Source organism: Oncorhynchus mykiss, chromosome 2 (assembly GCF_057628025.1).
Source record: "Oncorhynchus mykiss isolate SJ-2025 chromosome 2, ASM5762802v1, whole genome shotgun sequence".
NCBI lineage: Eukaryota > Metazoa > Chordata > Actinopteri > Salmoniformes > Salmonidae > Oncorhynchus > Oncorhynchus mykiss.
In genome coordinates, this window is record NC_143023.1 from 7,263,168 (window position 1) to 7,289,665 (window position 26,498).

General features: G+C 45.7%; 1 protein-coding gene across 1 annotated transcript; it reads right to left on the reverse strand.

Annotated features, from left to right (window-relative positions):
* Positions 1-825: 825 nt before the first annotated feature.
* On the reverse strand, positions 826-25,621 carry LOC110505768 (kinesin-like protein KIFC3). The gene is made up of 20 exons (XM_090187002.1): positions 25,296-25,621; positions 24,735-24,927; positions 23,388-23,493; positions 22,576-22,742; positions 21,815-22,076; positions 16,380-16,555; positions 13,264-13,329; positions 11,790-11,927; positions 8,079-8,276; positions 7,504-7,677; positions 6,613-6,760; positions 6,163-6,293; positions 5,365-5,476; positions 5,055-5,239; positions 4,787-4,891; positions 4,530-4,660; positions 4,178-4,298; positions 3,112-3,241; positions 1,696-1,925; positions 826-1,412 (listed from the first exon to the last, which is right to left on the reverse strand). The coding sequence occupies exons 2-20, from the start codon at positions 24,831-24,833 to the stop codon at positions 1,281-1,283; spliced, it is 2,811 nt and encodes a 936-aa protein (XP_090043128.1). The 5' UTR covers positions 24,834-24,927; positions 25,296-25,621; the 3' UTR covers positions 826-1,280.
* Between the last annotated feature and the right edge of the window lie 877 nt (positions 25,622-26,498).

The window sequence follows — 26,498 nt, forward strand, 5'->3', positions numbered from 1 at the left end:
TGGGGTCTGTTCAGGAGGATGTAACATTACAGCTGGGGTCTGTTCAGGTGGATGTAACGTTAAAGCTGGGGTCTGTTCAGGAGGATGTAACGTTACAGCTGGGGTCTGTTCAGGAGGATGTAACGTTACAGATGGGGTCTGTTCAGGAGGATGTAACGTTACAGCTGGGGTCTGTTCAGGTGGATGTAACGTTAAAGCTGGGGTCTGTTCAGGAGGATGTAACGTTACAGCTGGGGTCTGTTCAGGAGGATGTAACGTTACAGATGGGGTCTGTTCAGGAGGATGTAACGTTACAGCTGGGGTCTGTTCAGGAGGATGTAACGTTACAGTTGGGGTCTGTTTCAGGAGGATGTAATGTTAAAGCTGGGGTCTGTTCAGGAGGATGTAACGTTACAGATGGGGTCTGTTCAGGAGGGTGTAACGTTACAGTTGGGGTCTGTTCAGGAGGATGTAACGTTACAGCTGGGGTCTGTTTCAGGTGGGTGTAACGTTACAGCTGGGGTCTGTTCAGGAGGATGTAACGTTACAGCTGGGGTCTGTTCAGGAGGGTGTAACGTTACAGCTGGGGTCTGTTCAGGAGGATGTAACGTTAAAGCTGGGGTTTGTTCAGGAGGGTGTAACGTTACAGCTGGGGTCTGTTCAGGTGGGTGTAACGTTACAGAACCTTCAACAGACATGACATCACAGGAGGCTGCTGAGGGGAGAACGGCTCATAATAAGGTCCGAAACGGAGCGAATGGAATGGCATCAAACACCTGGAAACCATGGGTTCTCCCCAATTAAGGTGCCACCAACCTCCTGTGCATGACATGAACAGACATTATGATCGGTAGACTAGAGAATCTGCAATATTCTCAATATTTAATCTCACTGAATACACACCTGGTAGCTTTGATACTGACTGACTGGTAAACAGACTGATAGGTTGACTGACTGACTGGCTGGCTGACTGGCAAACTGATAAACAGACTGATAGATTGACTGACTGGCTGGCTGGCTGGCGAACTGATAAACAGACTGATAGATTGATTGACTGACTGGCTGGCTGACTGGCTGGCTGACTGGCAAACTGATAAACAGACTGATAGGTTGACTGACTGACTGACTGGCTGACTGGCGAACTGATAGACAGACTGATAGACTGACTGGCTGACTGGGCAGAGGGGGTTTGTTGTTGTTATTGCTTGTTGATGTATTTGGTTGGCTGCGTGTCTGTTGAGTCCCTGGAGTCCTGGTCGTCCATGGGAACAGGAAGTTGGATGACTTCAGGAAGGGGAGTTCTAGTCACACTGATGGCTTCCCCCTCCTCTCTGTATCTTCCTGGCCGCCGGCCCCAGCTCCACCTTACAAACCCTCTCAGCAAACTTCAGAGAACACATGGTCTCTCCCACGTTACTCTCCAGAGCAGACACCTGGAGGAGGATCAGAGAGGACACTTCCAAACGAATATGACAGTATAATGAGTGTGTTTGATGTAGTGTACTGTATGTTGTGTAAGCCAGGCTGCACCACCTTAGCCTAGTTGTCTTGTAATGTGTAGGCTAAATACAGTATGGACTTCTCCATTCAGAATGCTTTTAGTCCAGGACAAGGCTTAATGTCCGGGAAGCCAGCCCTATGGGTATACATATAGGTGGATATACAGACATTGTAATCTGTGTGTATCAGACATACTGTACTGTCCTGAGTCCCTACCTGCACCACCATGGCTGTCTTGTTGCCCTTGCCCAGTGAGTCCTGCAGCAGGTATGTGAGGCGACTGTTTCTGAAGGGGATGTGTTTCTCCTTCCCCCTCAGAGCCTGGATAACGTCCCCCAGAGCCAGCAGGGAGCGGTTGATGTTCTGGGCCTCCTTCAGCCTCTCTCCCTCAGCTCCTGACTTCCAGACCCTCTCAGAGCCAGCCAGGTCCACCAGGTTCAACTTGCCTGCAGATGTCACAAAAACAATCACCCGTTAACATAACATTTTCTGGTCCCTTGAATCGTTTCAATATTTGGAACCGGCCCACTTGCCAAATGAGTAGTGCACCCCGGACAAAACACACCTCGCCGACGAACGGTGAAAAGCAGCGGGCGTCGATGAACGGTGGTGATTCAGCATGTAGAATCACGTGGGAAATGAACAGAAAATGACAGCCGCTGTTCTGATCACAATAGGACAGCCGCTGTTCTGATCACAATAGGACAGCCGCTGTTCTGATCACAATAGGACAGCCGCTGTTCTGATCACAATAGGACAGCCGCTGTTCTGATCACAATAGGACAGCCGCTGTTCTGATCACAATAGGACAGCCGCTTTTCTGATCATAATAGGACAGCCGCTTTTCTGATCATAATAGGACAGCCGCTGTTCTGATCACAATAGGACAGCCGCTGTTCTGATCACAATAGGACAGCCGCTTTTCTGATCATAATAGGACAGCCGCTGTTCTGATCACAATAGGACAGCCGCTGTTCTGATCACAATAGGACAGCCGCTTTTCTGATCATAATAGGACAGCCGCTGTTCTGATCACAATAGGACAGCCGCTGTTCTGATCACAATAGGACAGCCACTGTTCTGATCACAATAGGACAGCCGCTTTTCTGATCACAATAGGACAGCCGCTGTTCTGATCACAATAGGACAGCCGCTGTTCTGATCACAATAGGACAGCCGCTGTTCTGATCACAATAGGACAGCCACTGTTCTGATCACAATAGGACAGCCGCTTTTCTGATCACAATAGGACAGCCGCTGTTCTGATCACAATAGGACAGCCGCTGTTCTGATCACAGTAGGACAGCCGCTGTTCTGATCACAATAGGACAGCCGCTGTTCTGATCACAATAGGACAGCCGCTGTTCTGATCACAATAGGACAGCCGCTGTTCTGATCACAATAGGACAGCCGCTTTTCTGATCATAATAGGACAGCCGCTGTTCTGATCACAATAGGACAGCCGCTGTTCTGATCACAATAGGACAGCCGCTGTTCTGATCACAATAGGACAGCCGCTGTTCTGATCACAATAGGACAGCCGCTGTTCTGATCACAATAGGACAGCCACCTGCTGCTTCTAACGGTTAGTTGGCACTGTGTGTCCCGTCTCTAAGGTGTGATGTGACGTACCTGTGGTCTTGGCCCCGCTGGCCAGGTCAGTCCCCAGCACAGTGATCATGAGGAGGGCATGAGAACGAGAGCTGTGCTGGTTCATCTGGGTCCCGAAGGTGATCCTGTTACGACGCGCCTGCGCCAGAAGCTACACAGGAAGTGACAGATTTCATGGAAATGTGATATAGAATTATAGGAAACTTGCAAGTAACATATTTTCATATGATTGTATACACTTTCCCATTACAGTAAATTAACCATTAGGGTTCTGATGGAGATGTATGGCTCAGTAGGTAGAGCACGGCTCAGTAGGTAGAGCACGGCTCAGCAGGTAGAGCACGGCTCAGCAGGTAGAGCACGGCTCAGCAGGTAGAGCACGGCACAGCAGGTAGAGCACGGCTCAGCAGGTAGAGCACGGCTCAGCATGTAGGTGCACGGCTCAGCAGGTAGAGCACGGCTCAGCAGGTAGAGCACGGCACAGCAGGTAGGTGCACGGCTCAGCAGGTAGAGCACGGATCAGCAGGTAGAGCACGGCTCAGCAGGTAGAGCACGGCTCAGCAGGTAGAGCACGGATCAGCAGGTAGAGCACGGCTCAGCAGGTAGAGCACGGCTCAGCAGGTAGAGCACGGCTCAGCAGGTAGAGCACGGCTCAGCAGGTAGAGCACGGCTCAGCAGGTAGAGCACGGCTCAGCAGGTAGAGCACGGCTCAGCAGATAGAGCACGGCTCTTGCAACACCAGGATTGTGGGTTCTATTCCCTGGGCAACCCATACGTAAAATGTTTGCCAGTTGGCTGTAAGTTTCTTTGAATAAAAGCGTCTGTTAAATGGCTTAATACAGTATATTAAATTATTATTCAATTTGAGGTCGAAAAGTCAAGGAAATTATCTATTGATATAGTTGGATAAATCAGTCTCACTGAAAAAAAGTATACAGTTGCCAAATTCCGGTAACTCTCCCCAAATTCCCAGGTTTTCCAGAAATAATGGTTGGAAGATTCTACCAATCAGCAGGGAATAAACAGGAAATCTCTGGAAAGTTACCAGGACTTTCACCCTAAGAAAAATAAATGTGAGTCTCCTCACTTTCTTGATGTGTTGGAAGCTCTTGACCTCTATGAGCCGGAGTCCAGGGACATGCAGCTGTCCTGTTCCGTCTGGGTTGATCTTAATGTCCAGCTTCTCTCCATCCTTACTCAGCAGGTCTCTGGGGACAGAACAGGAACAGGAAGTTATTGTCAGTTTATCACAACACTAACACTAACTTAAAGCACTTTTCATATATTTAAGGCCTCCTTTACTAATATAAAACAATATAGTAGCACAAATATAAAACGGAAGACTCGAATAATGAATCATAAAACATATCACCACTTCTAAATGCTGGGATATTTTTCTGCCAGTCATTGAGAGGGAAGGAGAGCAGCTGGGAAGGTACCTGAGCACCTCGTTGTAGATCTCCACAGAGCTGACAGTCACGGTGTACGTCCACATGTCCTTCCTGTCCTCTATCTCACTAAACAGGTGTTTCAGAGCACGCTGGTTGATGCCTGGGTTCTCTGTGCTGCCCTGACGACAACACAGGATGGAGATTTTGATACAACGAGTCAATTTCAATCAAATATTCAGCCTTATTTAACAACAACACATTTATAAACCTTACATTACACATTGGTATGCAGTGCTACAACACACCTCCATGGTGTGGGTCTTCCCAGAGCCAGTCTGCCCATAGGCAAAGATGCAGACGTGGTATCCATCTATACAGGATGTCACAAGGGGCTCGATCTCCTGGAAGACCTTAGACACAGTAGAAAACCAGAGGTTAGCGAGTATCGTTCACAGTCACTGCTGTTTTTGAGTCACACCACAGAAACTGAAATACCACCCCTGAGCCACTCATTTAAATAGATAGAGAAGTGACAGTACTGTGTCTCGTAATGGAGGCTGAGTTTCTCAATACCTCTTCCTGAGTCGCCTGAGGGTGGAAGACACGGTCCAGTTCAAAGTTATGGCTTCGGCCCTGCCCTTTCAGCACAGAGAGAGCTGATTCGTTGTTGGGGTCCGTGGTTACCACCACCGATTGGCCCTCCTCATGCTGGTCCTCCTTCAGAACCGGCTTCACACGGCACAGCACACGGATGTTGCCTAGCAACAATGACAGTTTATTTTAATAATGATACAGCGTTATATATAATTGCCTTTTTTTTCAATAGAACAAAGAGACTCCCTCCTCCAGTCTCTTCCTTCATATGGACGTTGTTTCACCATACCTTTGAGCTCGACCAGCTGCTCGTGGTACTTCCTCCGCAGTGCCACCTCCTTCCTGTACTTCTCCAGGAGGTCCTTGTTGGCCTCCGACATCTCACTCATAGCTGCTGATATCTACACAGACAGGCCAGAGATAAACGGTGAAATCTCACTCATAGCTGCTGATATCTACACAGACAGGCCAGAGATAAACGGTGAAATCTCACTCATAGCTGCTGATATCTACACAGACAGGCCAGAGATAAACGGTGAAATCTCACTCATAGCTGCTGATATCTACACAGACAGGCCAGAGATAAACTGTGAAATCTCACTCATAGCTGCTGATATCTACACAGACAGGCCAGAGATAAACGGTGAAATCTCACTCATAGGCTGCTGATATCTACACAGACAGGCCAGAGATAAACGGTGAAATCTCACTCATAGCTGCTGATATCTACACAGACAGGCCAGAGATAAACGGTGAAATCTCACGCATAGCTGCTGATATCTACACAGACAGGCCAGAGATAAACGGTGAAATCTCACTCATAGGCTGCTGATATCTACACAGACAGGCCAGAGATAAACGGTGAATACACACCACACCTTTTCAGCTTGGCCTTTAATTAATGTTATATCTTTACTGTAACTTCAGACATTGTTTTCTCTTTACATCTCTTCTGCTGCCTTCTGTTTGGTTTTTATCTCTTTCATTTGATTGATTTACAGTTTTGTGGGTTTAAATCGCACTTTAAATAAAGTTTGATTTGACTTGAAACAACGCTGGTTAATCCAGCAGCAGTGTTGTGTGGGACCTGTTTCTTGGCGTCGGTGATGGCTGCTCCGTAGAAGTCGGAGAAGTTGCGGACCTGGCTCCTCAGGCTGGCGTAGTCTGTCTTCATGGTGCGCAGGGTCGGAGGGAGCGCTGTCAGACGCTTCTGCAGGTCTGACACAGGACACACACAGACACACACACACACACACACACACACACACACACACACACACACACACACACACACACACACACACACACATACACACACACACAGACACAGACACAGACACACAGACACACACACACACACACACACACACACACAGAAAGAAAGAAAGAAAGACTGTCACAGATGCTCAATGGTGATGTGATGAGCATGAAGCACAACATCCTATGAATCAACAGCACTCCCAGATTCAACAAGCCCATCATAGCATATCTGCACAGCCTGTAGAAGCTTCTGAAGGTTGTATTAGATGGGACTCACTAAAGAACTGGTCCTGCAGGCTCTGGAAGTGTTCTACGGAGCACGTCGCTGCAGCTTTTACAGCCTCCTCCTTCTTCTCCTCCAGGTGACCTATCTCCTTCAGCAGTTCCTCCTGCAGTACACTGATCTCCCGCTCGTACGCTGCAATCTGGGAGAGGCAGTCCCATTCACATTCAGCATATGATGATGAGGTTCATGAATTGGAGTGCGTCCCAAATGCCACCCTGCTCCCTATTTCGTTCACTACTTTAGACCAGGACCCATTGGGCTCCAGCCAACATGGGCCCAGTAGTACGTGACATAGGGAATAGGATGCCATATTGGATGGAGACAATACCTTGCATAGCTTGGTAGGAATGAAGGTTAGTATTATACACGTTAGTTTCTTCTTCTGGTTAGTCATTTAACTGTTAAATCTCATCATTGTGAACTTTGAAGTAGAATACATTTTGTCTCAGGAATGTAATATTTCTTCATGAATATTTCACAGAACATATTTACCTTTTCTGAGGACGTTCAAACCAATACGGTGACTTTTCATTGGTTCTCACCTTGTGTTGCAGGTGACTTATCATTGGTTCTCACCTTGTGTTGCAGGTGACTTTTCATTGGTTCTCACCTTGTGTTGCAGGTGACTTTTCATTGGTTCTCACCTTGTGTTGCAGGTGACTTTTCATTGGTTCTCACCTTGTGTTGCAGGTGACTTTTCATTGGTTCTCACCTTGTGTTGCAGGTGACTTTTCATTGGTTCTCACCTTGTGTTGCAGGTGACTTTTCATTGGTTCTCACCTTGTGTTGCAGGCGACTTTTCATTGGTTCTCACCTTGTGTTGCAGGTGACTTTTCATTGGTTCTCACCTTGTGTTGCAGGTGACTTTTCATTGGTTCTCACCTTGTGTTGCAGGTTACAGCTGAATTCATCTGACTTCCTGATGTGCTCCTCCAGTTGTCTGCACTTCTCGTTCTGATTGGTCAGTTTCTCTGACAGCTGCTCGTTCCTCTCTCTGGCCTCAGCCAACTGCCTCAGAGTCACCGGTGACTCCACCTCCACAGTTTGAGTGACAATCTGTCCCGGAAAATACCAATGAAGGTTATAACCTCATTTAATATAAAACAATTTATTCAACAAGACCAGTTTCTGATTCCAAACCATCAGAAAACTGTTATCAGATTCATTTGAATGAATCCGGGACCGAGTGGCGCAGCAGTCTAAAGCACTGTATCACAGTGTTAGAGGCATCACTACAGACCCGGGTTCGATCCTGGGCTGTATCACAACCGGCTGTGATCGGGAGTCCCATAGGGCGGGGCACAGTTGTCCGGGTTAGGGAAGGGTTTGGTCGGGTTAGGCCGTCATTGTAAATAAGAATTTGTTCTTAACTGACTTGCCTAGTTAAATAAAGGTAAAATAAGAGAATGAGAAGGTATTGTATATACAGCAAGGTGTCTTTTTCAGACAATCCCTACCTTGACCTGTGGGTCTTTGGCCCTCTCTTTATCCAGCTCTAGCTGCAGCTCCCTCACTCTCTCCTCTCTTCTCCTCTGCTCCTCTCCTCTCCTCCACTCGCTTTGTTCACTCTGTCGCTCCAGGTGAGACAGCTGATCAGCCCTCTGCTGCAGGGAACTCTCCAGGTGCTGCACCCGGCTGCGCAGGTTCTCATTCTCCTACAGGGGGAGACAGATCACCGTTAGAGAACATTCTCCTACAGGGGGAGACAGAGAGCACCGTTAGAGAGAACTTTCTCCTACAGGGGGAGACAGAGAGCACAGTTAGAGAGAACATTCTCCTACAGGGGGAGACAGAGAGCACCATTACGGAGAACATTCTCCTACAGGGGGAGACAGAGCACCGTTAGAGAGAACATTATCCTACAGGGGAGACAGAGAGCACCGTTAGAGAGAACATTATCCTACAGGGGGAGACAGAGAGCACCGTTAGAGAGAACATTCTCCTACAGGGGGAGACAGATCACCGTTAGAGAGAACATTCTCCTACAGGGGGAGACAGAGAGCACCGTTAGAGAGAACATTCTCCTACAGCGGGAGACAGAGAGCACCGTTAGAGAGAACATTCTCCTACAGGGGGAGACAGAGAGCACCGTTAGAGAGAACATTCTCCTACAGGGGGAGACAGAGAGCACCGTTAGAGAGAACATTCTCCTACAGGGGGAGACAGAGAGCACCTTTAGAGAGAACATTCTCCTACAGGGGGAGACAGAGAGCACCTTTAGAGAGAACATTCTCCTACAGGGGGAGACAGAGAGCACCATTAGAGAGAACATTCTCCTACAGGGGGAGACAGAGAGCACCGTTAGAGAGAACATTCTCCTACAGGGGGAGACAGAGAGCACAGTTAGAGAGAACATTCTCCTACAGGGGGAGACAGAGAGCACCGTTAGAGAGAACATTCTCCTACAGGGGGAGACAGAGAGCACCGTTAGAGAGAACATTCTCCTACAGGGGGAGACAGAGAGCACCGTTAGAGAGAACATTCTCCTACAGGGGGAGACAGATCACCGTTAGAGAGAACATTCTCCTACAGGGGGAGACAGAGAGCACCGTTAGAGAGAACATTCTCCTACAGCGGGAGACAGAGAGCACCGTTAGAGAGAACATTCTCCTACAGGGGGAGACAGAGAGCACCGTTAGAGAGAACATTCTCCTACAGGGGGAGACAGAGAGCACCGTTAGAGAGAACATTCTCCTACAGGGGGAGACAGAGAGCACCTTTAGAGAGAACATTCTCCTACAGGGGGAGACAGAGAGCACCTTTAGAGAGAACATTCTCCTACAGGGGGAGACAGAGAGCACCGTTAGAGAGAACATTCTCCTACAGGGGGAGACAGAGAGCACCGTTAGAGAGAACATTCTCCTACAGGGGGAGACAGAGAGCACAGTTAGAGAGAACATTCTCCTACAGGGGGAGACAGAGAGCACCGTTAGAGAGAACATTCTCCTACAGGGGGAGACAGAGAGCACCGTTAGAGAGAACATTCTCCTACAGGGGGAGACAGAGAGCACCGTTAGAGAGAACATTCTCCTACAGGGGGAGACAGAGCACCGTTAGAGAGAACTTTCTCCTACAGGGGGAGACAGAGAGCACAGTTAGAGAGAACATTCTCCTACAGGGGGAGACAGAGAGCACCATTACGGAGAACATTCTCCTACAGGGGGAGACAGAGAGCACCGTTAGAGAGAACATTCTCCCACAGGAGGAGACAGAGAGCACCGTTAGAGAGAACATTCTCCTACAGGGGGAGACAGAGCACCGTTAGAGAGAACATTCTCCTACAGGGGGAGACAGATCACCGTTAGAGAGAACATTCTCCTACAGGGGGAGACAGAGAGCACCGTTAGAGAGAACATTCTCCTACAGGGGGAGACAGAGAGCACCGTTAGAGAGAACATTCTCCTACAGGGGGAGACAGAGAGCACCATTAGAGAGAACATTCTCCTACAGGGGGAGACAGATCACCTTTAGAGAGAACATTCTCCTACAGGGGGAGACAGAGCACCGTTAGAGAGAACATTCTCCTACAGGGGGAGACAGAGCACCGTTAGAGAGAACATTCTCCTACAGGGGGAGACAGAGAGCACCTTTAGAGAGAACATTCTCCTACAGGGGGAGACAGAGAGCACCATTAGAGAGAACATTCTCCTACAGGGGGAGACAGAGAGCACCGTTAGAGAGAACATTCTCCTACAGGGGGAGACAGAGAGCACAGTTAGAGAGAACATTCTCCTACAGGGGGAGACAGAGAGCACCGTTAGAGAGAACATTCTCCTACAGGGGGAGACAGAGAGCACCGTTAGAGAGAACATTCTCCTACAGGGGGAGACAGAGAGCACCGTTAGAGAGAACATTCTCCTACAGGGGGAGACAGATCACCGTTAGAGAGAACATTCTCCTACAGGGGGAGACAGAGAGCACCGTTAGAGAGAACATTCTCCTACAGCGGGAGACAGAGAGCACCGTTAGAGAGAACATTCTCCTACAGGGGGAGACAGAGAGCACCGTTAGAGAGAACATTCTCCTACAGGGGGAGACAGAGAGCACCGTTAGAGAGAACATTCTCCTACAGGGGGAGACAGAGAGCACCTTTAGAGAGAACATTCTCCTACAGGGGGAGACAGAGAGCACCTTTAGAGAGAACATTCTCCTACAGGGGGAGACAGAGAGCACCATTAGAGAGAACATTCTCCTACAGGGGGAGACAGAGAGCACCGTTAGAGAGAACATTCTCCTACAGGGGGAGACAGAGAGCACAGTTAGAGAGAACATTCTCCTACAGGGGGAGACAGAGAGCACCGTTAGAGAGAACATTCTCCTACAGGGGGAGACAGAGAGCACCGTTAGAGAGAACATTCTCCTACAGGGGGAGACAGAGAGCACCGTTAGAGAGAACATTCTCCTACAGGGGGAGACAGAGCACCGTTAGAGAGAACTTTCTCCTACAGGGGGAGACAGAGAGCACAGTTAGAGAGAACATTCTCCTACAGGGGGAGACAGAGAGCACCATTACGGAGAACATTCTCCTACAGGGGGAGACAGAGAGCACCGTTAGAGAGAACATTCTCCCACAGGAGGAGACAGAGAGCACCGTTAGAGAGAACATTCTCCTACAGGGGGAGACAGAGCACCGTTAGAGAGAACATTCTCCTACAGGGGGAGACAGATCACCGTTAGAGAGAACATTCTCCTACAGGGGGAGACAGAGAGCACCGTTAGAGAGAACATTCTCCTACAGGGGGAGACAGAGAGCACCGTTAGAGAGAACATTCTCCTACAGGGGGAGACAGAGAGCACCATTAGAGAGAACATTCTCCTACAGGGGGAGACAGATCACCTTTAGAGAGAACATTCTCCTACAGGGGGAGACAGAGCACCGTTAGAGAGAACATTCTCCTACAGGGGGAGACAGAGCACCGTTAGAGAGAACATTCTCCTACAGGGGGAGACAAAGAGCAAGACCATATTCACATATAAATGTGTGTTATAGATCTGTCATTCTCATTGAAAGCAAGTCTAATGAATGGTAGATCTGTTCTATGTGTGGTATTTCTATGTGTCCCATTCTTAAGTTCAATTTGTACGCTGTTTCAGCTTCAAACAACTTAAAATTCAATATTTGTGGTTATTGTATAGGGACTAGTGTTCCGTTTGGGACTGATTCTCACCTTGATGAGTACAGAGCTGGACTGGGAAGGGATGACAGAGAGCTGCTGCAGGAGGCCCTGGGTGACAGTCAGACTCTGTTTCAGACTCTCGTTCTCCGCTGACAGACACACAACCCGCTTCTCCGAGTCTGTGGCTCCCTGAGGAGGAACACAATGGATTACAGTAAGCATGACGAACAGGTTATATCACACTAAAGCATGATGAACAGGTTATATTACACTAAAGCATGATGAATAGGTTATATCACACTAAAGCATGATGAACAGGTGATATCACACTAAAGCATGATGAACAGGTTATATCACACTAAAGCATGATGAACAGGTTATATCACACTAAAGCATGATGAACAGGTTATATCACACTAAAGCATGATGAATAGGTTATATCACACTAAAGCATGATGAACAGGTTATATCACACTAAAGCATGATGAACAGGTTATATCACACTAAAGCATGATGAACAGGTTATATCACACTAAAGCATGATGAACAGGTTATATCACACTAAATCATGATGAATAGGTTATATCACACTAAAGCATGATGAACAGGTTATATCACACTAAATCATGATGAACAGGCTATATCACACTAAAGCATGATGAACAGGTTATATCACACTAAAGCATGATGAACAGGCTATTTCACACTAAAGCATGATCACTAAAGCATGATGAACAGGTTATATCACACTAAAGCATGATGAACAGGTTATATCACACTAAAGCATGATGAACAGGTTATATCACACTAAATCATGATGAACAGGTTATATCACACTAAAGCATGACGAACAGGCTATATCACACTAAAGCATGATCACTAAAGCATGATGAACAGGTTATATCACACTAAAGCATGATGAACAGGCTATATCACACTAAAGCATGATGAACAGGTTATATCACACTAAAGCATGATGAACAGGCTATTTCACACTAAAGCATGATCACTAAAGCATGATGAACAGGTTATATCACACTAAAGCATGATGAACAGGTTATATCACACTAAAGCATGATGAACAGGTTATATCACACTAAATCATGATGAACAGGTTATATCACACTAAAGCATGACGAACAGGCTATATCACACTAAAGCATGATCACTAAAGCATGATGAACAGGTTATATCACACTAAAGCATGATGAACAGGCTATATCACACTAAAGCATGATGAACAGGTTATATCACACTAAAGCATGATGAACAGGTTATATCACACTAAAGCATGATGAATAGGTTCTACCTGTCAATACCGGTCCCACAATATTGCCTGTTTGTTGCCTAACCAGTATGATTTCCCTATAGGTTTAAAACCAAGCCAGTGAAAGATACCTCAATGCTGACACACCGTAGGGATTTTCACACTACACCATGTTGTCTCTGACTACAGCAGCAGTGTAAACATGTACCGCGGCAGCTTTGCTGATAACAAACGGAGCAGATTGTCTTGAATGCTTACAGAGTCCGTTCTCAGTCTGGACAGCTCCTCCTCCCGCTCCTCGATGCAGTTCTTCAGTTCGTCGATCTGGGGAGGAAACAGGGGAAGTATGTCGTCTGTAGTCTTGTACAATAAGTTTAAAGGGAAGAAGATGGGATTCAAAAGGACGGATTGGATGCTGAAAAAGAGAGTCGTTTTTTTTTGTTCATCGATTGGAAATGTGCATTTGACAGTGTGCGGGTGGGTACTGTCGTAATGTTTTTAAAATAATATGAATTATGACTCATAGCACGCTAACTTCAATCATCTCCAAACTGCACGCAGAAACATACAAATGGTATTCATGAGGTCACCTGTCTCTGGGGAAGTAGAAAAAATACCTACATCTCTAAATCTCTCATTATCCCTTTAAACATGAACACCCCATAACAGGGTTAGGGCCAATTTAAATTCAATAAATTGAAGATGTTAACTTTATTACACCTTATAGTCAGATGGCTGACAAAACAACTATGGGGGCTGATGATGATGGCAATTAGACAAAGTTCTGTGTTTGTGGTCAAATCCCCTGAAGTTAATAGTGGCTATTTAAACCACTCTGAACCACGGAATACAGTTACAGTATGGATGGATTACATGGATTACAGTTAGAGTATGGATGGATTACATGGATTACAGTTAGAGTATGGATGGATTACATGGATTACAGTTAGAGTATGGATGGATTACATGGATTACAGTTAGAGTATGGATGGATTACATGGATTACAGTTACAGTATGGATGGATTACATGGATTACAGTTACAGTATGGATGGATTACATGGATTACAGTTACAGTATGGATGGATTACATGGATTACAGTTAGAGTATGGATGGATTACATGGATTACAGTTAGAGTATGGATGGATTACATGGATTACAGTTAGAGTATGGATGGATTACAGTTAGAGTATGGATGGATTACAGTTAGAGTATGGATGGTTTACAAGGATTACAGTTACATTATGGATGGATTACAGTTAGAGTATGGATGGATTACAGTTAGAGTATGGATGGATTACAGTTAGAGTATGGATGGATTACAGTTAGAGTATGGATGGATTACAGTTAGAGTATGGATGGATTACAGTTAGTGTATGGATGGATTACATGGAATACAGTTGATCCTGGCCCATAGACGACTTCCAGGGTAAGGAACCATCTGACTGACGATAAGGTGTAAAAAAGTTAGCTATCCCTTAATTGAATTTACAAATCAATCATTGCAAATGGGGCATTAAATGGTCAAGGATTTCTTACTAAACTGAATCTGATAAGCTTTAGTAATTGTGTTTATGAGCCCAAGCGTTTCCCAGGAGCAACAAAGGGACAAGTGGGAAATGGCTTCAAACAGTCAAATGGCTGAATTGAGAAGCGATGAAAAGGATTAAATGATGTGTTTCGTGTCGTTTGTTTTGTTTTGTTTTGTTACCATGACTACAAGTATCACTGAAATAATGCTCCTGTTACATATGTGTTAACACATATTGTTCAGATGTATTGTATCATATAAGGGACATATATGTAATAAACATTTGAATACTAAATGTGTTACATATATATGAGCATGTAAGTATTATGTATATATGCACATATATGTGGATATAAGGCAGAAATATTTGTCACATATGTGAAAACGGCCAATTATTGTATATTCCAACATATATGTGACATATCTAGTGCCCTCAGAAACTGTTTCAAACCTGTTGACATTTCTACATTTTGTTGTGTTACAGCCTGAAGTTAAAATGGGTTAAATCCAGATTTTGTGTCACAATACCCCATAGTGTTAAACGTAATGATGTTTTTATTCGTTTTTACATATTAATAAAACATGAAAAGCTTGAAATGCAGTGGTGTAAAGTATTTAAGTGAAAATACTTTAAAGTTCTACTTAAGTAGTTTTTTTGTGGTATCTGTACTTTACTTTACTATTTATATTTTTGACTACTTTTACTTTTACTTCACTACATTCCTAAAGACAATAATGTACTTTTTACTCCATATATATCCCTTTAAGCATGGTGAAGTTATTAATTACACGTTGGATGGTGTATCAATACACCCAGTCACTACAAAGATACAAGCATCCTAACTCAGTTACCAGAGAGGTTAGAAACTGCTCAGGATCTCCCACTCCTCTTTCTATTCTGGTTAGAGTCAGTTTGTGCTGTTCTGTGAAGGGAGTAGTACACAGCATTGTATGAGATCTTCAGTTTCTTGGCAATTTCTCGCATGGAATAGCCTTCATTTCCTTGAGTTTCAGAAGAAAGTTCTTTGTTTCTGGCCATTTTGAGGCTGTAATCGAACCCACAAATGCTGATTCTCCAGATACTCAACTCGTCTAAAGAAAGCCGGTTTTATTGCTTTTTTAATCAAACAACAGTTTTCAGATGTGCTAACATCATTGCAAAAGGGTTTTCTAATGATCAAATAGCCTTTTAAAATGATAAACTTGGATTAGCTAACACAACGTGCCATTGGAACACACGAGTGATGGTTGCTGATAATGGGCCTATGTAGATATTCCATAAAAAATCAGCCGTTTCCAGCTACAATAGTCATTTACAACATTAACAATGTCTACACTGTATTTCTGATCAATTTAATGTTATTTTAATGGACAAAAAATGTGCTTTTCTTTCAAAACAACGACATTTCTAAGTGACCCCAAACTTTAGAACGGTTGTGTATATTGCCACATATTAGTTGGGGTGCTGGGTGTTTGTCTGTAAGTATGCATCCATGTATCTCCCTCCTCTCTCTCTCTCTCTCCTCTCTCTCTCTCTCTCTCTCTCTCTCCTCTTTCTCCTCTTTCTCTCCCCTCTCTCTCTCTCTCTCTCTCTCTCTCTCTCTCTCTCTCTCTCTCTCTCTCTCTCTCTCTCTCTCTCTCTCTCTCTCTCTCTCTCTCTCTCTCTCTCTCTCTCTCTCTCTCTCTCTCTCTCTCTCTCTCTCTCTCTCTCTCTCTCTCTCTCTCTCTCTCTCTCTCTCTCTCTCTCTCTCTCTCTCTCTCTCTCTCTCTCTCTCTCTCTCTCTCTCGGTGTGCATGCGTGTTTACATTCGTGCATGCATATGCATGTGTGATGGACTGTACCTGATGTTGGAAGACCTGTACTCGTGAGTGTCGGTCCTGTTCTCTCTGCTCCAGTTGGGAGTGCAGCAGCCGTAGTTCTCCCCTCAGCTGGCTCTTCTCTCCCTGTAGTCCATACAGAGACTCTACCAGCCTGTGGAGCCCTGCCCCGGCACCAGGGACATCAGCACCACACTCACCTAAAGGCAGACAATACTCTAGGATTATGACAGACATCTTTGTCATTATACTCATTATCAGCAGCAGTATTATCATCATCATCACCACCATCATCAACATCAGGCTTTAATGTTTTCCACTCGGGTGGAAGTAATGGCATCAGCCTGCTAGTTAAACCTGCCTTTTACCTCGCATGCTAAATCAAGTTTGGGTACATATTAAATGCCCCATGTTAAATGTCTCAAAGAGCAGACTATTTAACCATGTCTAAGTAGAGTAAAGCAACATGATCACAGGGAGAGTTTAGACACTGCGTTGTAGACGAGCTACATGATAAACAACTAACGATAAGAGAAATGTGGAAAGTGTTTCAGCTTTACACAACATGCACGTTTCTAACATCCTGGAGAGTCTTTGGGTGTGAATGACGGGGTGATTGTGGAGAATCTCCCAACTCACACACCGTGTAGATCATCATCGGAACACATCTCATTAGAAGGGATAGAACACCGTCTACTAACATCCTGGAGAGTCTTTGGGTATGAATGACGGGGGATTGTGGAGAATCTCCCAACTCACACACTGTGTAGATCATCATCGGAACACATCTCATTAGAAGGGATAGAACACCGTCTACTAACATCCTGGAGAGTCTTTGGGTATGAATGACGGGTGATTGTGGAGAATCTCCCAACTCACACACCGTGTAGATCATCATCGGAACACATCTCATTAGAAGGGATAGAACACCGTCTACTAACATCCTGGAGAGTCTTTGGGTATGAATGACGGGGGATTGTGGAGAATCTCCCAACTCACACACTGTGTAGATCATCATCGGAACACATCTCATTAGAAGGGATAGAACACCGTCTACTAACATCCTGGAGAGTCTTTGGGTATGAATGACGGGTGATTGTGGAGAATCTCCCAACTCACACACCGTGTAGATCATCATCGGAACACATCTCATTAGAAGGGATAGAACACCGTCTACTAACATCCTGGAGAGTCTTTGGGTATGAATGACGGGGGATTGTGGAGAATCTCCCAACTCACACACTGTGTAGATCATCATCGGAACACATCTCATTAGAAGGGATAGAACACCGTCTACAAAAACAAACAGCAACGCAGGAGAACAGAACAACACACTACAGTAGCTGTTGTTGACTTCCCTTCAGAGAGGCAGAGCGCCCAATTGTCATACCTGTCATAAAAGTAAAGATAACTTCATAGAAAATGACTCTGGTAAAAGTGAAAGTCACCCAGTAAAATAGTACTTGAGTAAAAGTCTAAAAGTATTTGGTTTTAAATATAGTTAAGTATCAAAAGTAAATGTAAATGTAGAAATCATTTAAAATTCCTTATATTAAGCAAACCAGACGGCACACTTTTTTTGTTTTTTAAATTTACGGATAGCCATGGTTACACTCCAACACTCAGACATCATTTACGGATAGCCAGGGGCACACTCCAACACTCAGACATCATTTACAGATAGCCAGGGGCACACTCCAACACTCATCATTTACAGATAGCCAGGGGCACACTCCAACACACATCATTTACAGATAGCCATGGTTACACTCCAACACTCAGACATCATTTACGGATAGCCAGGGGCACACTCCAACACTCAGACATCATTTACAGATAGCCAGGGGCACACTCCAACACTCAGACATCATTTACAGATAGCCATGGTTACACTCCAACACTCAGACATCATTTACGGATAGCCAGGGGCACACTCCAACACTCAGACATCATTTACAGATAGCCAGGGGCACACTCCAATACTCAGACATCATTTACGGATAGCCAGGGGCACACTCCAACACTCAGACATCATTTACAGATAGCCAGGGGCACACTCCAACACTCAGACATAATTTACGGATAGCCAGGGGCACACTCCAACACTCAGACATCATTTACGGATAGCCAGGGGCACACTCCAACACTCAGACATCATTTACGGATAGCCAGGGGCACACTCCAACACTCATCATTTACAAATGAAGAATTTGATCCGCTAGATCAGAGGTAGTAGGGATGACCAGGGATGTTCTCTTGATAAGTGCGTGAATTGGACCATGTTCCTGTCCTGCCTGAGCATTTTAAATGTAACTAGGACTTTTGGGTGTCAGGTAAAATGTATGGATTAAAAAACACATTATTTTCGTTAGGAATGTAGTGGAGTAAAAGTAAATAGTAAAGTATATATAAATAAAGTAAATTAAAGTTCAGATACCCCCCAAAACGACTTAAGTGATACTTTAAAGTATTTTTACTTCAGTACTTTACACCACTAGTTTTCTGCTCTGATCGGCCTGCAGAAAACACCGATCACAGAAACAACCAGAAAGCCTTTCCTTTCCTCCACCAGGACACACAGCCTGCACCACAAATCTTTCCCTATTCATTTAACCTTTATTTAACCAGGTAGGCCAGTTGAGAACAAATTCTTATTTACAATGACGACCTACCCCTGCCAAACCCGGACGATGCTGGGTCAATTGTGCACCGCCCTATGGAACTCCCAATCACAGCCGGTTGTGATACAGCCTGGATTTGAAACAGGGTGTCTGTAGTGATGCCTCTAGCACTGAAATGCAGTGCCTTAGACCGCTGCATCACTCGGGAGCCCATATTCCCCCAAGGGAATGTTACCCTATTCCCTCCCTATTCCCCCAGGGCCCTTGTAAGGGGTGCGTAACTGGTGGCAGGGAAGTCAGATGCAGGAGAGCAGAACTAGGTAATAGCCGGAGCAGTTTAATTTAAAAAAACAACGGCATAAGAAAATAACCAACATGGGTGCAAAACCCGACGCGCACCAGTCAACATGTCACAAGCACTACAACATACAATACCACACAAAGACATGGGGGGAACAGAGGGTTAAATACACAACAATTAATGAGGGTAATGAAAAGCAGGTGTGTAGGAAAAGTGAAAAGTGGATCGACAATGGCTAGAAGACCGGTGACGCCGACCGCCGAACGCCGCCCGAACAAAGAGAGGAACCGACTTCGGTAGAAGTCGTGACAGCCCTGGTCAAATGTTACCCTATTACCCCAGGGCTCTGGTCAAATGTTACCCAATTACCCCCAGGGCTCTGGTTAAAAAAAATGCACTATATACAGGGAATAGGTTGCCATTTGGGAGTGGGATGCGCACACAGTGGCTGTTGACAACACCTCAGAGAGGCAGGCGGCTCAGACCTGCAGAACAACCAAACAACCTTTCCTTTCCTGCACCAGGATCACAACACTGGGAAGTGTGGGAAGTGCCCCCCTCCCATCCCTGTCCCAGGGCTATTTATATCTGACACGTACACGTGGAGGTCTAGCATCTAGCATGTGACGGAGGCTGGTATGTAAGTGCAGTGGAGGGAAGAGAAAGCAGCACTCACAGGGATAGTTTATTCATGATATAACAACTGATTCCCTGGCCAAGTACCATTGTACCATACATCCATCCATCTCTTTATCTAACTCTGTCTAACACTCACAGGGATAGGTTATAACAACTGATTCCCTGGCCAAGTACCATAGTACCACCATCCATCTCTTTATCTAACTCTGTCTAACACTCACAGGGATAGGTTATAACAACTGATTCCCTGGCCAAGTACCATAGCGCCACCATCCATCTCTTTATCTAACCCTGTTTGACGCGTAATGAGAGGAAGTGATGCCTGAGGTCTCCCACTTAGGAGAGCCACACATCCTGCTGCAGAGCAGAGAGAACCTCGTTTTGGTTCATCAAGTGGCATGTTTCTCCAGGGTTATACTGTACTAGACAGAGAGCAGTATACTGTATTAGGAGAGAGGAGGGATCACTTACTATGCAGAGCCCACTGTCACTGTCACACCAATCTGTCATGACATCCTAAACACTCAAATGAGTAAATCATTTGATTTTGGGTGCCGACATTACTGTCACACATACAGCCACACACACAAGCATGGGCATATATGCTACAAACGTGAGCGCGCAAACACACACACACACGCACGCACGCACGCACGCACGCACACACACACACACACACACACACACACACACACACACACACACACACACACACACACACACACACAGAGATCAGATAGGTTGATAATGGTGAGGGAGGGCTGTCCTTCTGTTGTCTGATTAAATCTAAAGGAGAGCAGATCCCTCAACACCATCCATGGCTTTGAGGTCAGTTCATCTGCATCCCAAAGGTCATCCTATTCTCTACATAGTGCATTACTTTGACCAGCCAAAGGCCACTATCTTTGGAATAGGGTTCCATTTGTGACACAACTACAGTCTGATGTCATTCCTCATCCCTGATTCCAACTTGATTTACACCAACAGCCCTCTTCTAAGAAGCCTGAACATTGTGGAATAGATTGTCTTTCTCCCAAACTCTCTGCCCTATTCTACGTCCCGAAGGGAACCCTATTATAGAGCACTGTTGACCAGGGCCCTATGGGAACGTTACCCCTCTGCTCTCTATGACTCTAGCACTGTCTCCTCCCTTGTCTCTCTACAGTGAAAGTAAATACCTGAGTTTCCACAGCCACTCTCTTCACGTGATGCAAGACATTATAACCATCCACTGGGTTTTTTCATACAAGCACTAAATAATTGGCAAATATCTCAGTCAGGTGTAGCCTGTCTTCTTTTCTCTGTACTACAGACTGGAATATATCCTCCCTCCCTCCCTCCCTCCCTCCCTCCCTCCCTCCCTCCCTCCCTCCCTCCCTCCCTCCCTCCCTCCCTCCCTCCCTCCCTCCCTCCCTCCCTCCCTCCCTCCCTCCCCATGTATGACCTTTTACCATAAATCTCCTTAAAAGGACTCCTTCCATTTTCTCCTCCTCTGTCTTCCACTTCCTTTCCATCGTCTCCCCACACCTTACACCTCCATCCCCTGCTCCACCTCTCTCACTCTGTCGTTCCTTCTCTTCATCTGATCCTGGACTCAAACCCCCTTGAAATGTAATCCCCCCACCTAACATCTCCATCCCCCACTCCACCTCTCTCACTCTGTCGTTCCTTCTCTTCCTCTGATCCTGGACTCAACCCCCCTTGAAATGTAATCCCCCCACCTCCTCCCACTTCACACCATGTTAATACCTCCCTCCAACCCCCTCCCAAACCCATTCTCTCTCTCTCTCCTCTTGTCTCACCTCCTCTCCTCCCCTCCTCCCCTCCGCTTGACTTATACCCTTCCTTCTCCCCCTACTTCCTTGTACCCCCCTCCTTCCCTCCCTCCCCTGTCTCACCGTCGCTCCCCGGGGTGCTCGGTGTGTATTGCTGGGTGTTGATGACCTCCTCCAGGCTGTCGATGACGCTGTTCTTATCTCTCAGCCTCTGACGGTACGATGTCCTCAGGGTCTTCATCTGGCGGCGGTGCTGGGCCCGGTGCCTCTTCAGCTGGACCCGGTACTGATCAGCCTGCTGCTGCAGCTGCTGGAGGTGGGAGTACTGCTCCAGAAAACTCAGCAAGTGGGACATCACCGCCACCAAGGGAGACTCAGACATCAACTGGACCAGGAGAAAACGTGGGTTTAGATGGATTTCATCTAACAAGGCCAAGGCTTGAAGCAAGAAACTGTAGTAATTATTGCATGTGTACTTAACCCACGGAGACTCCCACAACTAGACCAGCAGGAAGTTTAGATACAGCATCAGTTATAAGAAGGTCATGGCTACAACTAGACCAACAGGAAGTTTAGATACAGCATCAGTTATAAGAAGGTCATGGCTACAACTAGACCAACAGGAAGTTTAGATACAGCATCAGTTATAAGAAGGTCATGGCTACAACTAGACCAACAGGAAGTTTAGATACAGCATCAGTTATAAGAAGGTCATGGCTACAACTAGACCAACAGGAAGTTTAGATACAGCATCAGTTATAAGAAGGTCATGGCTACAACTAGAAGCAACAGTACTATTGTGTAAATGAGACCCTATATTGAGCACTACTTTTGACCAGGGCCTATGGGGAATAGGGTGCCAAGGTGTTTGCGGTGAAGCCTACCTTTCCTGCCGTCTCCAGCTGCACCTGGACCTCCCTCCTTTTCTCGTTCTCTTGTTTAAAGGACAGGAAGGCACCCAGAGGAGTGCATGCTGGGATATCGGGCACTTCACCACCTCCACCATCATCTTCATCACTCAGGGACAGGCCGTCACTATCACTGCTACTGCCTTGAAGAAAATACATCAGCATTTTAATAAGGGCATGAATTCATATGATCAATCACTGAGAAATCACCATAAATCACCATGAGAAATCACCATGAGAAATCACCATAAATCACCATGAGAAATCACCATGAGAAATCACCATAATTCACCATGAGAAATCACCATAAATCACCATGAGAGATATACCACATCAGAACAGTAGCTATTATCATTCCTGTTATTCCTATTCTACAGTAGCTATTGGGCTCCTGAGTGGCACAGCGGTCTAAGGCACTCAGTGCAAGAGGCATCACTACAGTCCCTGGCTCAAATCCAGGCTGTATCACATCCGGCTGTGATTGGGAGTCCCATAGGGCGTGGTAAACTTGGCCCAGCGTCGTCCGGGTTTGGCCAGGGTAGGCAGTCATTGTAAATAAGAATTTGTTCATAACTGACTTGCCTAGATAAAGAAAGGTAAAAACATTTGTTTTATCATTAAGCCTGGTATTTAAGTGTCTATTGATCACCATGAGGAATATCTATCTATACCATAATAACAGCAATTATCACTGATATCTGTCAGTAGTCAGTACAGTAGTTAAGTATTTAACCAGTGTTACAGTTGCCTCTATTTATAGACATTGTTGTCATAAAGCATCCACTCACTGGAGTCACTCAACCTGCTGCCACGCCCCCTTTTCTTCCTCTCCTTCCTGGGGGTGTGGCCTTTTATCCTCCTGCTCCTTGTTTCCATGGAAACACGTCCTGGCTGCTGATCACAGCAACAGACAGACAGGGGGATGGCAGAGAGCAGAAACAGACATTAGTGTTACTAAATACTGTTTTTACCTCCAACACAGACACGACACACACATACACACTGCCAGCCTGCAATGACACTGCCAGCCCAGATGCTGTTCCCCATATACAATAAACCTACACAACATGTATGACAGCATGAACATCTCTCTCTACCGACATAAAATAGCATTTCAGATGTATGTCTGTGAGACTAGCAGTAACATATCCCCCAGACAGTAGACTTACAAAAATAGCTCAGTATCTATACAGTTTCCCTGCTGTCATGGGATTGGTTGTCCTGCTGATGGTTACCATCCTCTGATGACAAGACAAAGGAACCGCGTGGGGCTGTAGATAAACCCTGTTACTAGACTCTACTGAGGGTTGTAGATAAACCCTGTTACTAGACTCTACTGGGGGCTGTAGATAAACACTGTTACTAGACTCTACTGAGGGCTGTAGTTAAACCCTGTTACTAGACTCTACTGAGGGTTGTAGATAAACCCTGTTACTAGACTCTACTGAAGACTGTAGATAAACACAATTACTAGACTACTGAGGACTGTAGATAAACCCTGTTACTATACTCTATTGAGGGCTGTAGATAAACCCTGTTACTAGACTCTACTGAGGGCTGTAGATAAACCCTGTTACTAGACTCTACTGAGGGCTGTAGATAAACCCTGTTACTATACTCTATTGAGGGCTGTAGATAAACACCATTACTAGACTCTACTGAGGGCTGTAGATAAACCCTGTTACTAGACTCTACTGAGGGCTGTAGATAAACACTGTTACTAGACTCTACTGAGGACTGTAGATAAACACTGTTACTAGACTCTACTGAGGACTGTAGATAAACACTGTTACTAGACTCTACTGAGGGCTGTAAATAAACCCTGTTACTAGACTCTACTGAGGACTGTAGATAAACACTGTTACTAGACTCTACTGAGGGCTGTAGTTAAACCCTGTTACTAGACTCTACTGAGGGCTGTAGTTAAACACTGTTACTAGACTCTACTGAGGGTTGTAGATAAACCCTGTTACTAGACTCTACTGAGGGCTGTAGATAAACCCTGTTACTAGACTCTACTGAGGTATCTGTATACTACACATTGTGAGCTTCCAAGTGCATTATATTAGTGCCCTGTAGTGCCCTTTATAGGGAATAGGATTCCATTTGGGCGTAGATGCTGTGACTAGACTCACCGCTGAGGCTCCGCCCTGAGCAGCTCCCAGGGATTCTTCCTCCTCCTTCTTGAAGACAGTGTAGAAGATGTAAACTAGCAGGGAGTAGAAGGCATACATCTCCCCTCCGTCTGGGACTCACTGTTACAGTGACAGTCACGGAACTAGATACCCAGGGAAACACTGTCACGGTCCAACACTGCCTCGGCTCACTCTGCAGAGAGGAGAAAGAGAGAGATAAAAGGAAGAGAGAGAGAGAGAGAGAGAGAGAGAGAGAGAGAGAGAGAGAGAGGATGACAATGTCGTTCTATAGCCGATTCATTTTCAATACACCAAATCTCCCAAGGAGGGATGCCTATTCACTGACAACAAAGGCTCTGGCAGCTGAAATATCAAATGCTGACGGATGAGGATGCCACAGAGAAAGACCGATTAGCATAGATCTGTCTAAATAGATCTGGCTGGTTACTCTTGATCTTTCCTCAGAGATCATCCTTCCATCTTCCTCTTTAATCCGTTTTCTGATCTTAAAACGCTCCTCCTCTCCATCTGTCAGAAACATTTAGTCTTCTCCTTTCTTACCCATACTTGTCTTCATGTCATTAATGATGTCGGTTCCAGACAATCCAACATTCTGCATTCCACCACAACATTCTGCATTCCACCACAACATTCTGCATTCCACCACAACCTTCCATGTTCTCCCTGTTTGGTCTGTTATTGTTCATTCCTTTGCAGCCCCTCTCCTCTCTGCTGCAGCAGCATCACTGCACTGACCAGCAGCTCCTGTGTGATTCTCTGTCTCTCCTTCTCTTCTCCCCTCCACTCTCTCTCCTCCTCCTCCTCCTCTCTACTCCATCCATCCACAGGCTGCTGATGCAGTGGGCATGCTCAGTGCAGCTCTCTGCAGTGCTGAAGCAAGCAGCTGAGATGGAGATTGATTGTGTTGGGGGCCATGTGGCCTCATGCTGTCAGCAGTATGCAGCAGCCACGGTTGCTTCACAAATGGCACCCTTTTCCCCACAGGGCTCTGGTCAAAAGTAGTGCACTATGTAAGGAAAAAGGTGCCATTTGGGATGCACCCCAGGAGTCTGAGCTGGAGGAGAGGACAGACAAGACAGTCACTGATACTATCTGATGGGCACTCACATGGAAAGGATCAGGAGCCATTGTTTATGTGTACAGACGCGAGTCGCAACAACACATTGTTTATGTACTGTATATACAGACACGAGTCGCAACAACACATTGTTTATGTACTGTATATACAGACACGAGTCGCAACAACACATTGTTTATGTACTGTATATACAGACACGAGTCACAACAACACATTGTTTATATATCTACAGACACAAGTCACAACAACCCATTGTTTATGTATGTACAGACACGAGTCAAAGCTAAGGACCAAGCTAAGGATCATTGGTTCGATGTTTCTGACAATTACTGTTTCTGTGTGTATACCCAACAACATATTGTCATTTTTGTTAACAAATGATGTACCAGTACACAAATGACTTAAATGACAAACGATGCCAATATCCAAAAAAGGTTCATTCAAGCATCTATTGACTATACGTATTACTCATCCACTACAATGTAAATAAGAACATGAATTAACAGGTAGATATCCTTAGTTAAGTCTGGCCCTATTTATGTTTGGCTGAGCTGGGCTTAGAGCTTTGGGAGGAAGTCTGCAGAAAAGAGCAAGTCTTGTAAAATAGCAGATCGAGGCTGGCGCTGTGCTATCCTGGAGTCCTGGGAATTACAGCAGTTCCGTTC

Bases quoted from the DNA above. Each gene is read 5' to 3' on its own strand.
- LOC110505768 (XM_090187002.1), bottom strand. From the start codon at position 24,833: ATGTATGCCTTCTACTCCCTGCTAGTTTACATCTTCTACACTGTCTTC. The intron at 22,743-23,387 runs GTGAGTGGATGC...ATTTTCTTCAAG, and splicing joins CAGCAGGTTGAGTGACTCCA to GCAGTAGCAGTGATAGTGAC. The intron at 11,928-13,263 runs GTAAGCATTCAA...GTTCCTCCTCAG, and splicing joins CCAGACTGAGAACGGACTCT to GGAGCCACAGACTCGGAGAA.